At 46.7% G+C, this 14,577-nt stretch overlaps 2 protein-coding genes across 4 annotated transcripts in view; one reads left to right on the forward strand and one right to left on the reverse strand.

Annotated features, from left to right (window-relative positions):
- MED8 (mediator complex subunit 8) overlaps positions 1–7,169 on the reverse strand; it is an 8,918-nt gene extending 1,749 nt beyond the window's left edge. Inside the window, exons 1-7 of one of the 3 annotated variants that reach the window (XM_007468238.1) lie at positions 7,155–7,169; positions 6,192–6,310; positions 5,028–5,172; positions 4,205–4,345; positions 3,931–4,012; positions 3,318–3,566; positions 2,417–2,476 (exon numbers count right to left, since the gene is read on the reverse strand). In XM_007468238.1, the coding sequence (XP_007468300.1) occupies positions 2,417–2,476; positions 3,318–3,566; positions 3,931–4,012; positions 4,205–4,345; positions 5,028–5,172; positions 6,192–6,310; positions 7,155–7,169 (811 nt within the window). Of the gene's footprint in view, positions 1–1,709; positions 2,477–3,317; positions 3,567–3,930; positions 4,013–4,204; positions 4,346–5,027; positions 5,173–6,191; positions 6,374–7,154 lie in introns of those variants that run through there. The other 2 variants (XM_007468239.1, XM_007468240.1) reach the window with 2 other exon arrangements.
- A 560-nt stretch (positions 7,170–7,729) lies between these two features.
- SZT2 (SZT2 subunit of KICSTOR complex) overlaps positions 7,730–14,577 on the forward strand; it is a 53,510-nt gene continuing 46,662 nt past the window's right edge. Inside the window, exon 1 of the mRNA XM_007468276.1 lies at positions 7,730–7,756. Coding sequence (XP_007468338.1) covers positions 7,730–7,756 — 27 coding nt within the window. The remainder of the gene's footprint in view (positions 7,757–14,577) is intronic.

Genomic DNA, 14,577 nt, shown 5'->3' on the forward strand with positions numbered 1-14,577 from the left:
GGATGACCTCTGTGCTACAGAATATTGAAGTTTCACAGCTGCTGCTTCTTTCTCCATCCCAGACACACACCTGGGAGACGATGGCCTAATCTCATTCTCCCGGGGCCCCAAGAGTAGGAGAAAACACAGGCCCCAGGCCAAACAGAGCCATCAGAAACTGAGCAACACTACCAGAGTGGAGCAAGAGGGCCATCTTTTGCAAATCTGAAATCTGAGCAAGGGAGCAGGTCAATGTCCTCTTCTTGAAAGGAAACTCTGTATTCCCTCCTTTGGGAATGAGTGTGTTAGGGATGGGAGATACTGTCCATTGAGGCATTTACTGGGCTGTATGGGCCCCAAAGTTGGCAATGCTACATAGGTTTGTGCACTCCAGAGGATCCGGGGTTGAGGGGTTGGGAATGAGAGCACGTGCTCCTGGAGTGAATATAAAGACATGAGTGCCTGCGGAGTAAGGACTGTTGGTTTAAGGGCACAAGATGTAGGTGGGGTCCTGCATGTGTCCCTGTTGGCGCAGGAGGACATTTCCACTCTGGGAGGACAAGGAATCCATTTCAGATGGTACTTTGGGAATGACGTCGATATTAGCCTGGGACAACAAAGAAACTTGGGGTGGTTTCAATAGGTCCAAAAAGTTTTTAAGAAACTTTCAATAGGAAGGAATCTCTTGGCAGAATAAAGGACAGCAGTCACCAAAAGATGCTCCAGGGGTTTTAGAGAAGCACACCTTGAACTCTATCCAATATGACAGCTCTGACATTTCCAGTGTGAAGGGAAGAGAAGATAAGGAACACCTGAGTGGGCTGACAGACCAGTTAAGGGAGCACTGTTGAAGTGGGGGACAGGTCTGACATTGCCTCAGAGCTGATGGCAGGACTTTCCGTGCTCTTGTGTACTATGATCAGTGAGCTGTGTGAATACCATTTCTTGTCTTGATGGAACAGGAATTGATGTGACATCTGCAACCACTTTTCCAGCCCTTTGCTGCCACAGCCTGGCAGAATTCTGCCTGGCACTGAACAAATGCCAAAGTACTAATGTGTGACAGAAGAGAACAGAAAAAAGGCAGCTGGAAGGTGTGAGAAGGGCCTCCTATTACCTCTCAGGACATTCAGATCAAAGCTAATCAAAGATAAGAAAACTTTTTACTGGAAAACAAATTAGAATTGCCTTGCAGCAACCTTGGAAGTCTCTGACATGTAGTCTCCAATCCCTACGTAGCTGTCTCAATTTATCTGTCAGATTAACCCTGACACAGTGGCCATCAACTTAAATAACTTTATTCAGAGAAACCCTTTGGTCCACTTCTGCTGACTCAACCCCTGCCCCAGCTCACAACAGAGAGCTAAGCAAGGCAGCTTAAGCTGGAGACCCAAGCCCACTCTGCTCTCAGCTTTATAAAAGCAGGCAAAAGTACTGGCAGCTGCCACCTCCCGCCATCCATCTAGCCCTTATTGGAACCACAGGCTCAGTGTACTAGAGAAAAACCATCCTGGCTGAAGCCCAGGAGCCAGGCATATTATGAGGATAACTCAACCATGATGAAAGATGGTGTGAGGTGCAATTCCCCTCTCCCTCTAAAATAAGAAAAAAAGAGTCTGGGGAACAAGGGACTTTTTCATCTGCTAAGAAAAACCCTTTCTCACATAGTCCTGCCTGAGAGAGCCACTTCCTGAAGAAGCCCCCATATACCGGGCCTTCAACATCTTCCTTCGTGTGTGAAGGGTAGGGTAAAGGATAGGGTACTTTGTGACTATTTCCCAGATAAGAGCTGAATTGGCTTCTCAGAGGATGGAGAGTGGAGCAGGCCTGAGCTTCTCCAGAGCCACAGTCTGTCTCAGCCCAGAAGCCTCGTCACCTGCAGCTTGGAGAGATGGCCAGGATGGAATCTGGGCAGGAAGGCCTGTGGAGACAGTAGGCCTCTAAGGACATAGAGGCTGTCACCGTTTCTGGCAGCATGAAATAAGCACAGGCTTTCAAACAGAGCTGGGCGGTCCACGATCTTGTGTCCATCAGCTCACCACAGACATGAAGCAGTAACAGATCAGCATAAGTTCTGGATCGAGGACTGAAGAGGGGGCAGTGGGGAGAAGTGGCTGTAGAAACTCTCATTTATTGAGTACCCATTATTTCATAGACTGTGCCAAGTGTTTTACATTCATTTTCCCATTTTAATCCTCACAACAACCCTATGAGGTAGGTATTATCACCATTTATAAACAAGAAAACCGGCTCAGAAAAATTAGGTCACTTGCCCAAGGTCACACAGCTAGTCGGCAGTGGAGATGGGATCTGTCTGTGGCTGAAAGCCCGTATTCTTTTTATTATACCCATCTAGGTCAGCTTTGGGCAAAAGGCAGTTTCACTGCCCAACTCTGCAAAGAGCACCTGGGAGTGGAGGTTGTCGGCCACACTCACCGCTGGTAGGGATGCATGGAAGCCGACTTGATGTTGGTTTTTATTCCACTTGGCATTTTCCCTAAAAGGAACATGAAGAAAGACACCTGAAGCACAGTAAGATGTTCATGGTAAATCAGAAATGTGGTCCCTCAGTTTCCCTCCTGCACCTCCGCTATCATCTCAGAATCTCTGTGGCATCTGACCCTGGACGGCAAGGCTCAGAGGTATGGCTCTTCGTCCAGCCCTCTCCCTGAAGGTGTCTAGGAGGAGGAATAGTGGGAGGGGTTGGAACACACCTGGCTCCTGCTCACCCCCTCCTAGAAAAAGAGAACTAAATCTGTGGGACCCCCATTTAATGTCACAGGTAAAAGAGTGCTATGTTCTCTCTTATTTTAATTGTCCCTTTGCCTAGACAGCTTGGAAGAAAATACCTCTTCTAGCTGCTTGCATCTGAACTCTGCCAGGCTATTCTTATAATTACTAAAAGCGAGCAGGAGAGACAGGATACAGAGAAAGGAATACACACAGCACCGGGAAACTTGCCTGCTTGTCCATTCCCAACACACCTACCCAATCGTCCTAATGAAGGTCTGACCATTCATTTCGCTACCTAAGACAAGACTGTGAGAACACACCTAATATCCAGAGTTAAAGGGGACAGAAGGGTAGTTGAGACCGAGGTCTGAGATGGGGTGGGAGGCGAGAGCAGTTTCTGCTTGTCAAAGTTCTTCCTCATTGTCTGGTACCTATTAACGGTCTCAAATGAGACTTTTACTCCAAAAGTTTTTTTTTCTGGGTCACAGTCCAAGGTAGAAAAGGAGAATATCTCCAGCTCTGGGGATGCTGGGGCCCCAGATAACCCAGCTTATTCCCACTTCCCTGCTCAAGGTCTGCCACCATGCCAATCCCTGTCACCTTACCTGGTTGACCTGCTTGGGCCATCTGCACCCCACTGAGCATTGGCTGCTGCTGACTTGGAGCTCCTGCCATCTGCACCTGCTGTAATCCTGAGGCTCCTGCGAGGATTGTCCCAGCTCCTGGCTGGCCCGGCTGGCCAGGACCACTGCTGCCTGAAGGCCTCCAATTAGACAGCCCCTTCCCAAAGGCAACAGCTGCCACTAACGCGTTGGTGTCTGCTGGGTTAAAGGTCTGCTTGTTCGGCCGGAGACCTGAAGAAAAAGGTAAGTGGGGACCCCGAGGTATGCCTCTGGCCCTGGACCGAACCTAGCAGCAGGAAGACCAGTATGGGTATCAGGGCTTGGAGTTCCAACTTCAGCAGAATCTAGGCTCCCTGGCAGCCCAGAGGAAGAGCCAGAGGACCCCCATGACTATCTCAGAATACTCCCTTCTCCCTTTGCCCATTTCCTCCACCTGCTCCAGGGCTGGCCAGAAATACAAAAGGCTAACAGAATGGACGCATACCTTTTCCTAAGCAGCACATCCTTACGTCCTCACTTCACCACTACCAACACCACCCTTCCTATTGATCTTATCCCTCTTTCCTCCTCCATTTTGCCACCAATCCCTCCATACCTCCACTCTCGGCTTCTCGTTCCTCTTTGCTGATTTTCTCCAGAAGGTTTGAGCACATTTTATTCAAGCTCTGGATCTGCTTCTGCAATACACATAAATTTGTGCAGAGATTAGGGCAAGCAAGAAATGATTACAGGGAATTTTCTTTCTTGGGCTATTCCAGGGGCAACTGAGGGGTAACCAGCTGTGCATCCCTACCATACAGAGGTGGTAATGCCCAGCTTCTCATGATAAAATTCGGGGTGGGGGGAGCAGGGCAGTGACTCAGTCCAACCTGAGCTGCATCAGCACCAAGGCGGGCAGCATCCGTTGTCAGCTGCTTCTCTTGCTCTTCTACCTCAGGGTCAGGCTTGGTTCTCAGATGGTCAGGGACCACCTCATGGCTAAAAACAGGTACCCGTCCTTCAGTCTGCCTCTGTAACACACAGATTTTATTGATCCTACTGTGCACTCCAAGAAGATTCAATCTGGCCTGATATATACATAGTTCCTTCCACAGGCAAACAGTGCATTTTCAGGGAAAACACAACCTGAGACTAACAATATCTGGCTTCCTAAGACACTATCCCCCTCACTCCATCCTTCAGTTCTGTCTATTCACTCCCCTATCTCTACCAGACCTAAGGATAAACCTCTCTCTGTCACATTTAAATCAAAGATCGAAAGAGAAAAAGTCAGGGACTTCCCTGGTGGTCCAATGGTTAAGACTCCGTGCTTTCACTGCAGGGAGCACGGGTTAGATCCCTGGTCGGGGAACTAAGATCCCACATGCCACGCAGCTCAGCCAAAAAACAACAACGACAAGAAAACCAAAAAAAAAAACCAGAAAAAGTCACAAAAGAACATACTTTCTGCTCAAGACAGGTGTTGGAAGAAAAAGGTCTTTGTCTTGGTGACATATGCCTCAGATTAATTCAGTTTGGGAGTGGCTCTCCCAACTCCAGGACAAAAAGCAAAGCCTCCAAAATGCGCCCTCGCTTCTTACTGCCACACACTACTGCAGATTCAGAACTTCTAGAATAGCCAACCAACCACTGTGCCCTCAGTCCTCATCTAAGAACTTAATTTCCCAAGTTGCACCCCTCTCCTCCTCTTACCATGAGATCTTCATCTCGGTCTGGGGACAACACCAGAGGGATGATGACCTGGTTACGGAACAGTGGTGTCTTTTCATGCTTCAAGACCTTGTTCAGAGTGTTCAACTGTCCAGAGAGCAAGGCAAAGCTGTCCAGGACAGATGGCCTGGTGGTGGAAAGAAGGTGTCAGAATGTTCCCAGTAAAGGAGCCTTAAAGGGGTCCTTCAGACTAGGAATACCCAGACTCACCCCCAAAACACTCATAGCCCTATGGCTGGCCTGGGCAGCAACTAGCCTGGCTCACAAGGATTATGCGGTTAAGAAAGAGGGACACACTTTCAGTTTCTGATACAGATGGAGAAGAAAGGCAGGTCATTATAGCAGGCCCCCCTTATCTGCAGTTTCACTTTCCGAGATTTCATCTACCCGTGGTCACCCACAGTCCAAAAATATTAAATGGCAAATTCCAGAAAAAAACAATCCATGTTTTAAACTGGGCGCTGTTCTGAGCAGCGTGACGAGATCTTGCTTCATCCTGCTCTGTCCCACCCAGGACGTTAATCACCACTTTGTCCAGCATATCCATGCTGTATACACTACCCACCCCATTAGTATAGAAAAAAAACATAGTATATACAGTATAGGTTTCAGTACTATCATAGTTTCAGGCATCCACAGAGGGTCTTAGAACTTATCCCCCACAGATTAGGGGGGACTACTATATTTGAATGGGGGTGAGGACAATGGCAAAATAGGAACCATGGCTACACTATTATCACTAAAACTTCAGAAACCGGGTAAAAGTCTCCTTTCTGGCCTAAAAATAGTATCCATATTTCCAGAGTAGATTGGACCTAAAAGACTCAGCAACATCCATGGCAAGAGATCCAGTATGAATACTGTAGTGGGAGGACCCACTGCGGGAGGACCTCCTCCCAGAGAAGTCAAAGGATGAGAATCAAAAGCTAGTGAGAACCCAGGCTGGAAAACTGGGCATTTCTCTACTTCCTTACCATGGGGGCCCAAAGCCAACTTCAGTGTTAAATGTTGGGAAACCCAACTCTTTCTAAATCAAGAGATGTTTGCAAACTGATAAATGGTTACGTCACTGGAGATGTCCTATCCAGCAGGTGGCCTGGCCCCCCACCCATGGAGCCCTCCCCAGCTTGCCCTGGCAACCCTTACCAGGTCAGCCGGTCATATTCATTCTCCAACTTGTAAATGAAACTCCCCAGCGAATTCTTCAGATCAGCCACTTGACTCAGCAGTGCATCTAATGATGCCTCAAGCTGCTTCTCCTCCCTCTGCACCAATAGGAATAGGTTGGTTACTCAGATGAGTGTGAGGATGACACATACAGAGGAAGGCTGAAAAGCCAGGATGCAATACCAGTCCAGTGACACAGGATCTCATTGGCATAGGGAGAGCCAGGTTGTTTACTTTCTTTGGTATTAGGGTTACAGACAGCATCAACCCTTAGACCTTTAAACCCATTCATCTGACCTCAATTCCTCCTACCTACTGATTCCTTTCTCTCATTGCTCCTAATCCAGGCCTGGTTTTTCTCTGTATTAGGTACACTCTATTCTCTCCCACTGAGAAATTTTCACCAGACCTAATGCCTGGGCTTTATTATCTTTTGGGCACCTCTGCAGCATACATACTCTGACTTCCTCTGTCCTAAAACCTGCCGGTGAGTGTAGCCGTTCTTGCCCATAATACAATCTCTGGAAAATCTACCTACACATGAAGGCTCTTCTGAATACCTGCCACTGCCACGGCCACCACCGCTCACCCCCCACCTTCATTTGCCCTCAGCCTTTGCTCCTTCAACCTCCTCCTTGCTAAATTAATCTGCACTCATTTTATCTCTGTGCCAATATTCCTGTGCCCCTTTCACAAGCTTAGTCAACCTATAAAAACTTACGGAGAGGCTACCAGCTGCAAGAAACTAAGTGACAAATGAAAAACGGGCACAGACTAGGAAGAATGAAGCAAAACTGTCTTAGCAAATTGGCAACGTGAAGGACAGGAGCCTTGATCCTGGGTTCCACCCACGGCCTCAGATTATATTAGTCTGGCTTTTGGCCACCGCGGTCCCACAATTCCTTCCACCCTCGCTCGGACTTCTCTCCAATTACAGATTACCTGTTCTGTCGGCATCCGACAACGGCCATCCAACAGCCTAGGCCGGGGCCTGAGCCGATCCACCACTTTCTTGAGCCGTCTTCCTTGGACTGCACCTCAACCTTCCCAAATTACAACCTGATCCTTTCCCACACCCTAGCAAGTCAGTGCTGCCTTCTCCCTCCCGACTTAACCGCAGTCTGTCTCCCGTCAGCCGGGCTCCACCCCCATCTCTCATCTGCGCCGCTCCCTCGCCAGTGAGCCTCTGCCCCATCGCGCGTCCCCTTATTCGACGGTCGAGGGCTCTACCCACTCCTCTCAGCCCCAACTCCTCACTCCCTCCTCCGCCAGCCCACTCTCGGTCCCGATACCCGAAGCTAGCTAGCGGTCACCAGCGCCAACCTGGCCCTCACCTGCATTGCGGCAACAGGGGCGGTGTCAAAGACTTCCTCTTCCGTTTCCCAAGTCAGCCAATCAGAAAGCTCAGGACTTGGCCCTCCCCCTCACTTCCTGTCCCGCCAGTCGCCAGGCCGCCGGGTCAGGGGTCACGAGCGGAGCAGCTTCTCTGGCCCGGGCCGGCGCGGGAGGGCAGTGTGATGGCCTCGGAGCGCCCGGAGCCGGAGGTGAGGGGCGGGCGGGCGCAGCGCTGGGTCCCGAGATCCGAAGGGGAGGGTCCGGCGGCCGGGCGCGGCCGTGTCCTCCTCCGGGTCCGGGGCCGCCGGGCCAGCCCGAAGCCCAGACAATCGTCTCCTCACCCGCACTTTCCTGGGGGGCCTAGAGGAGGAACTTGACGCTGTTTTGTTTGCCGAAATTTCATCCACGACGCCAACTCTAGGGCTCTCGGGTTCTTTGACCTCGTAATGGTATTAAGAAAACCTGTATTTTGATTTTCCGTTGCAGTTTCAGTGGGCAGCTTTGCCAGTTGCTGCATTTCTTCAAATATTGGAATGCCATAAACAGCATGAATTTAGTTCTAGCGCTCATGCTTTTGGAGAGCAGCTTTGGTTTCATGAAAAAACATTTGACTCAGAGAGAAGCCTCGTTCCGGTATTGGCGCTGCCCTGTAACTATCAGCGCAACTTCGGGCAAGTCTTGACTTGCCGGCCTGTTTCCTTCTTCATAAAATACTTATCATTGGTGTATTGTTAGGGTCACATGTTTTAAATCAGAAAATGCAAATAAAGTATCCATAAGGTGCTAAGGACCATGCAAGGAACTTTATATACATTGTGTCATTCAAACTTGTGCAAAGGAAGGTGGCAATACCCACTGTCATTTACAGGTAAGAAACTGAAAATCGAGAGGAGTACCTTACCCAAGTGCTACTCTCAGCTGAGGTGTAGCAGAGTTTTGGAGTTAGAAGATCTGAGTGTAAAATCTCGGATTTGGAAAGAACAACGTCACTAGGAGAGGGGCCCAGTGTTACAAGAGAATATATGAGTAGATGGGAAGGGTGAGAAATATGTATAATGGTGCAGATAGTTGTCATTACTTATTGAATGCTTACTGTGTGTCAGGGACCATCTCAGCACTTTACCAACACCAATTAATACTCTGAACCCTACGCAGTAGACAATATTACCATCCCCATTTTTCAGTTGAGGAAACTGAGGCACAGAGATAGATATTAAGAGTAATAAAGTTGCACAGCTAGTAAGTACCAGAGCCAGGACTCCAAAACTGGTGGTCTGCTGTAGATCTTGTGTTCTTAGTCATAATGTTTACAGTATAAATAATAAAGTAGCCACAGGATGGTAAATCTCCAATTCGATGTCACGAGACCCAAGATTAAATATGGTTGTAGGAAACTACCCTATTAAAAAGGATCAGATGTGTTGCCAGGGGTGATGGAGTAGCCTATGCATCAGAAATATCATTGAGAAAAACTGATGAAGGAATTTGGAGTATGTTTTGTTATGGATTAAAATGAGAAGAAATGGAGGGATGTTGTGGTGAAATACAACATACCTTTTAGGCAGGTAGTCTAAAACAGCATTGCATACAATGCAAGGCATATACGTCAGTTTTCTAGTAGCCACATTTAAAAAGGTAAAAAAAAAAACAGGTAAAATTAATTTTAATAATATATTTTTCTTTAACCCCATAGTTCCAAAACATCATTTCAATATGTAATAAATATTAAAAATTATGAGATGTTTAACATTCTTTTATTGTACCAAGTCTTTAAAATCCAGAGTGTATTTTACAGCATATCTCACTTTGGACTAACAACATCTCAAGTGCTCAGTAGCCCCATATGGTAATGGCTACCATATTGAGCAGTGCAAATCTAAAGGAACTTGGAGTCAAGACATACACTCCTGGAAGTCTCACTCAGCCAAAAGTTCATTTGTTGAATTCTTGATTTACATTTCTGAAAATTTTATCTCAGAAGGTAAAGGGAGTGAAGAGTTCTGCCCCTGAGCAAAAAAGTGACTGATCGTTAGAGGTTATTACAATTCCAAGAGAGAAATATTGGGCATAGTCAGATTTAAGAAGTCATTCATTCCTCACATACTTAAATTATTTTATGCTGCTGCTATGGCCTCAGAATTGTGCTAATTATCAGGGTGGATACGGAGCAGTGTAAGACACATTCCCTATTCTAATGGAGTGCACATGTTGAATTATGATAATAAGCGCTTCAGAGGAAAAGTACAGAATGAATGAGTGTTTAACAGGGGTTCTTAACCTAATTGTTCAGTGGAGGGGGTGGATCAGAAACCCTCAGAGGAATGACATTTAAGCCGGAAGAAGGAGTGGAAGGCGGCTGTGAGAAGAGGCAGAGTGCATGTGGCAAAGGGAGCAGTGAAAATCCTGAGGTAAGGAGGAGCTGAGAACCTTCAGAGAACTAAGACAAAGCAGCTGCCAGTGTGGGCACAGTGGCAGTGAGAATAGCTAACACGAGTGCTTACTGAGTATCATCTAATACTGGAAAAAACCCTGTGAAATAGGCACCGTTGGGACTTACCTGGCAGTCCAGTGGTTAAGACTAAGCCTTCCAGTGTAAGGGGTACGGGTGCGAGTTCGATCCCTGGTTGGGGAGCTAAGATCCCACATGCCTTGTGGCCAAAAAACCAAAACATAAAACAGAAGTAGTATTGTAACAAATTCAATAAAGACTTTAAAAATGGTCCACATCAAAAGAATCTTAAAAAAAAAAAAAAAAGGCACTCTTACTATCCCTGTTTCTCAGATGAGGAGAGTAAGGCACAGAGAGTGTAAGTAACTTCACCAAGGCCTTATACTGATAAGCAGCAGAACCAGCGTTTGATCCGAGGCGCTCGAACTCAGGTGGAGGTGGGTGAGAGAGAAGGCTGGTGAAGAAGATTCAGGTTGAAGCCGTGCTAGAGGTTCAGGACTTTGGCATAAGTACAGTGGTTCAAGGGCAGGTGGAGACTACATTATTTTGTGGGATTCTGTTAACAGAAAACAGCACAGGTTGGAAAAGTCTCCAGGAATAATTTATACCTTAACCACCAAGGGACAGGGGCAATGAACAAACAACAAATTAACGAGATGGACAATGTTTGCTTCATCCTGGTATACATGGTATGCAGCACAGTGCCTGATAATGTTTTATTCATCTTGCTATAAATGGTATATAGGCCTCAATAAATGTTCCAAAGAATGATAGGTTTCCTCTATCATTGTTCAGACTCTCCTGATTAATTGCCATAACGTCCTTCTGAAGTAGACATTCTTTTATTTTTTTTTTAATTTATTTATTTTATTTATTTATTTTTGGCTGCATTGGGTCTTCGTTGCTGCACATGGGCTTTTTTCTGGTTGCAGCGAGTGGGACCTACTCTTCATTGCGGTGCGCGGGCTTCTCATTGCGGTGGCTTCTCTTGTGGAGCACGGGCTCTAGGCGCACGGGCTTCAGTAGTTGTGGCACTTGGGCTCAGTAGTTGTAGTTCGTGGGCTCTAGAGCGTAGGCTCAGTAGTTGTGGCGCATGGGCTTAGTTGCTCCGCGGCACATGGGATCTTCCCGGACCAGGGCTCGAACCCGTGTCCCCTGCATTGGCAGGCGGATTCTTAACCACTGCGCCACCAAGGAAGTCCCTGAAGTAGACATTCTTATCCACATATAGATATAGATAGTTATAGATGAAGAAACAGGCCTGGAAAAACTAACTTGTCCAAGCTCACCTAGATAGCAAGTAGTAGAGCCAGATTTAAATCCAGATCTCTGACTTCGAAACCCTGCTTTCTCTTTGCCAGACTGCTCCAGTACACTTCAGACTCAGAAGGATTAAGTATCAGGGATTAAAGCTCCATATGAGTGTGGGTGTTGGGAGAACACAACTAATTCAGGGATTCTCTAACAGTAAAGCAGAAGAATCACTTGGGGGAGCTTGTTACGTATAGCTTCCCAAGCTCTCAGCTCTTAATTCAATTGGTCTCGGATGGTGCCCAGGAATCTGCATTTTAACAAGCACCTCAGGTGGTTCTGATGCTGCTGGTCCTTGGATCACACTTGAAAAAATACCATTCTGGCTGCTTTAATTAATTCTTGAGTCTTTAGTTCTGTTAAATCACCTCTTGAATGTGAAGAAAACTTAGAGATGATGTTTGTGAAAATGTAGTTGTTGACTTGGAAGGATCATGTATGGGGGAAATGTTGCGAGAAAACTCGAGTTAGGAAATGTTCCTGGTTTCAAGAGAGTGAATTCTATAAGAACTGATTGGTGAACTAGACTTCAGTTTGGCCTTGAAGAGTCAGTCTGTCGTTCAAAATAACCTTTGGGCTTCCCTGGTGGTGCAGTGGTTGAGAGTCCGCCTGCCGATGCAGGGGGCGCGGGTTCGTGCCCCGGTCCAGGAAGATCCCACATGCCGCGGAGCGGCTGGGCCCGTGAGCCATGGCCGCTGAGCCTGTGCGTCCGGAGCCTGTGCTCCGCAATGGGAGAGGCCACAGCAGTGAGAGGCTCGCGTACCGCAAAAAACAAAAAAAACAAAAACAAAAACAAAATAACCTTCGAAACAAGGTGGAGAAATGGAAGCTGCACAGCAGTGGAATTAAGCAGCCTACTAACAAATAGTGTGAAGAAAATCTTCTAATAGGACAGTGCTTGTTTATATCCTCCATCTGGTGTATTCCCCTTTCCCTCCTCACTAGGCCAACCCTGCTCAGTCTTCAGGGTCACTTTCTCTTAAGACTCTTGCCTGAGTCAGGTTACTTTGTTACATGCCATCATAAAACCACATTCTTATCCTTGGCACACTTAGTTTGTATTAATATAGTATTTAGAGTGATTATTTGATTAGTTTTTTCCTCCATTATAGGGTAAATCTTGCGAGGGCAGAGAATGCCAATTTTTGCTTTCCATTGTATGCTTAGGACCAGCCCAGTGCTACCATGTATCAGGCTCTCCATAAATTTGTTAACTGATAAATGAATGCATGCTCACCTTGCCTTTGTCCTCTTGGGACTTGGATGAGGACTTGATGGCATCCTGATCAAATTAGCAGGGAAATTAAGCTGGAAAGAGATTTACTAGAAGATAAAACAGCAGTCAAGCTTCACAATAGAAAATAGGCTGGATTTATCCAATGTAATAGGACGAATTGAATAATTGTGTGTGTCCCAAAAAAGTCAGCTGCATGAGGAGAGAATGGGGGATGTGTGTCTAAGCAGCAGCAGAAGCGAGAAAGTCAGAGAGGTTTCTCGGGTCAGTAGCATGGTAAAGCTTTGCCTGAAGTACATAGAATCTAGGAGATTCTGAATCTGTGACCTCACCTGGGTATTGTGCTCTATTCTGGCCCCCCCATTTTAAGTTGAAAAGTAAACCAGCCAGAGGTCATTCGTAGGCACGTGATCTAAATCTAAAATAGCGAGGGAACTTGAAACCATGCCATTTTCTTTTTGTTTTTATTTATTTTATTTTTATTTATTTTTGGCTGCATTGGGTCTTTGCTTTCTCTAGTTGCAGCAAGTGGGGTCTACTCTTCGTTGTGCGGGCTTCTCATTGCGGTGGCTTCTCTTGTTGCAGAGCAGGGCTCTAGGGACGCGGGCTTCAGCAGTTGTGGCTCGCGGGCTCTAGAGCGCAGGCTCAGTAGTTGTGGTGCATGGGCTTAGTTGCTCCGCGGCATGTGGAATCTTCCTGGACCAGGGCTCGAACCCGTGTGCCCTGCATTGGCAGGCGGATTCTTTACCACTGTGCCACCAGGGAAGCCCGAAACCATGCCGTCTGAGCTACATTTAAGGAACCTGGAGATGTTTATTATGGAGAATCAAAGACTCAGAACCATCATCAGATGTTTGATAGCTTCTCCTTTGGCAGAGGTTCAGATTTTTCCCTGTGTGGCCTCAGGAGGTAAAACCCAAAGTGAGTTAGATATATTCAAGAGAACAGATTTCAAGAGCAGGCCAAGGTAATATCAACAAGACAGACTCTGGCTCAGTGTGAAGAAATTTCCAACTCTGCCAGCTAAGTGGAGGTGAGCCAGAAGAGCTGAAGGGGATGGCTGTGCAGGACTTCCTCCAGACTTGAAGAAGCAGCCCCTTGTTACTACTACTATGTGCATTTATGTGACACTTTTAACTTTACTGTGTGCTCTCACCCGTCATTGGGGTAGGTGGTGGTATTTTATGGAGGAGGAAACTAAAATTCAAGCCCAGAGTCTCAGCTTTCATATCACATTTTCTTTCCATAATGCTGTAATTCTGTCTAAAACAAATCTATTTGAGTTTACACACCTCCCCTTCCCCCGATTCCAGAATTGTAGAAAAGAAGATAATACCAGTAAAGAACATACTAGTGAAAAAAAACTTGGTAAAAACAACTTTCATGGAGGCAAAGTCCAAACAACAGACTGGGTTAGTTTTTCCATAAAGCGGATGAGGAAGGATGAGAACTCTTGAACAACAAAAGCCAGATGTTGATAAAAATGAAAAATTAGGAATCTCTGGTAAGATACTAAGAACATAGCTTGAAATAGAGAAGAGAATAAATATAGCTTGCGAGAGCAATTTCCTTCATCCATACATCCATTCAACAAATATTCAAACCCTTAGTGTGTCTTGGCACTGCGCTAGTTACTAGAGCTACAACAAAGAACAATATAGACAGCCCCTACCTCCCTGGAGCTTCTACACTTGTAGGGGAAACCAACATTAAAAAATACACAAATTCGGGCTTCCCTGGTGGCGCAGTGGTTGAGAGTCCGCCTGCCAATGCAGGGGACACGGGTTCGTGCCCCGGTCCGGGAAGATCCCACATGCTGCGGAGCGGCTGTGCCCGTGAGCCATGGCCGCTGAGCCTGCGTGTCTGGAGCCTGTGCTCCGCAATGGGAGAGGCCACAGCAGTGAGGGGCCCGCGTACTGCAAGAACAAACAAACAAACAAAAAATACACAAATTCTTCATTATGAACTGTGGTGGATGCTATTAAGAAGTCCAGACTGCTTTGTGAATGCCTAGCAGAGATAACAAACAGTGTAGG

The sequence above is a fragment of the Lipotes vexillifer genome, unplaced genomic scaffold (assembly GCF_000442215.2).
Source record: "Lipotes vexillifer unplaced genomic scaffold, Lipotes_vexillifer_v1.1 scaffold661, whole genome shotgun sequence".
NCBI classification, from domain to species: Eukaryota; Metazoa; Chordata; class Mammalia; order Artiodactyla; family Lipotidae; genus Lipotes; species Lipotes vexillifer.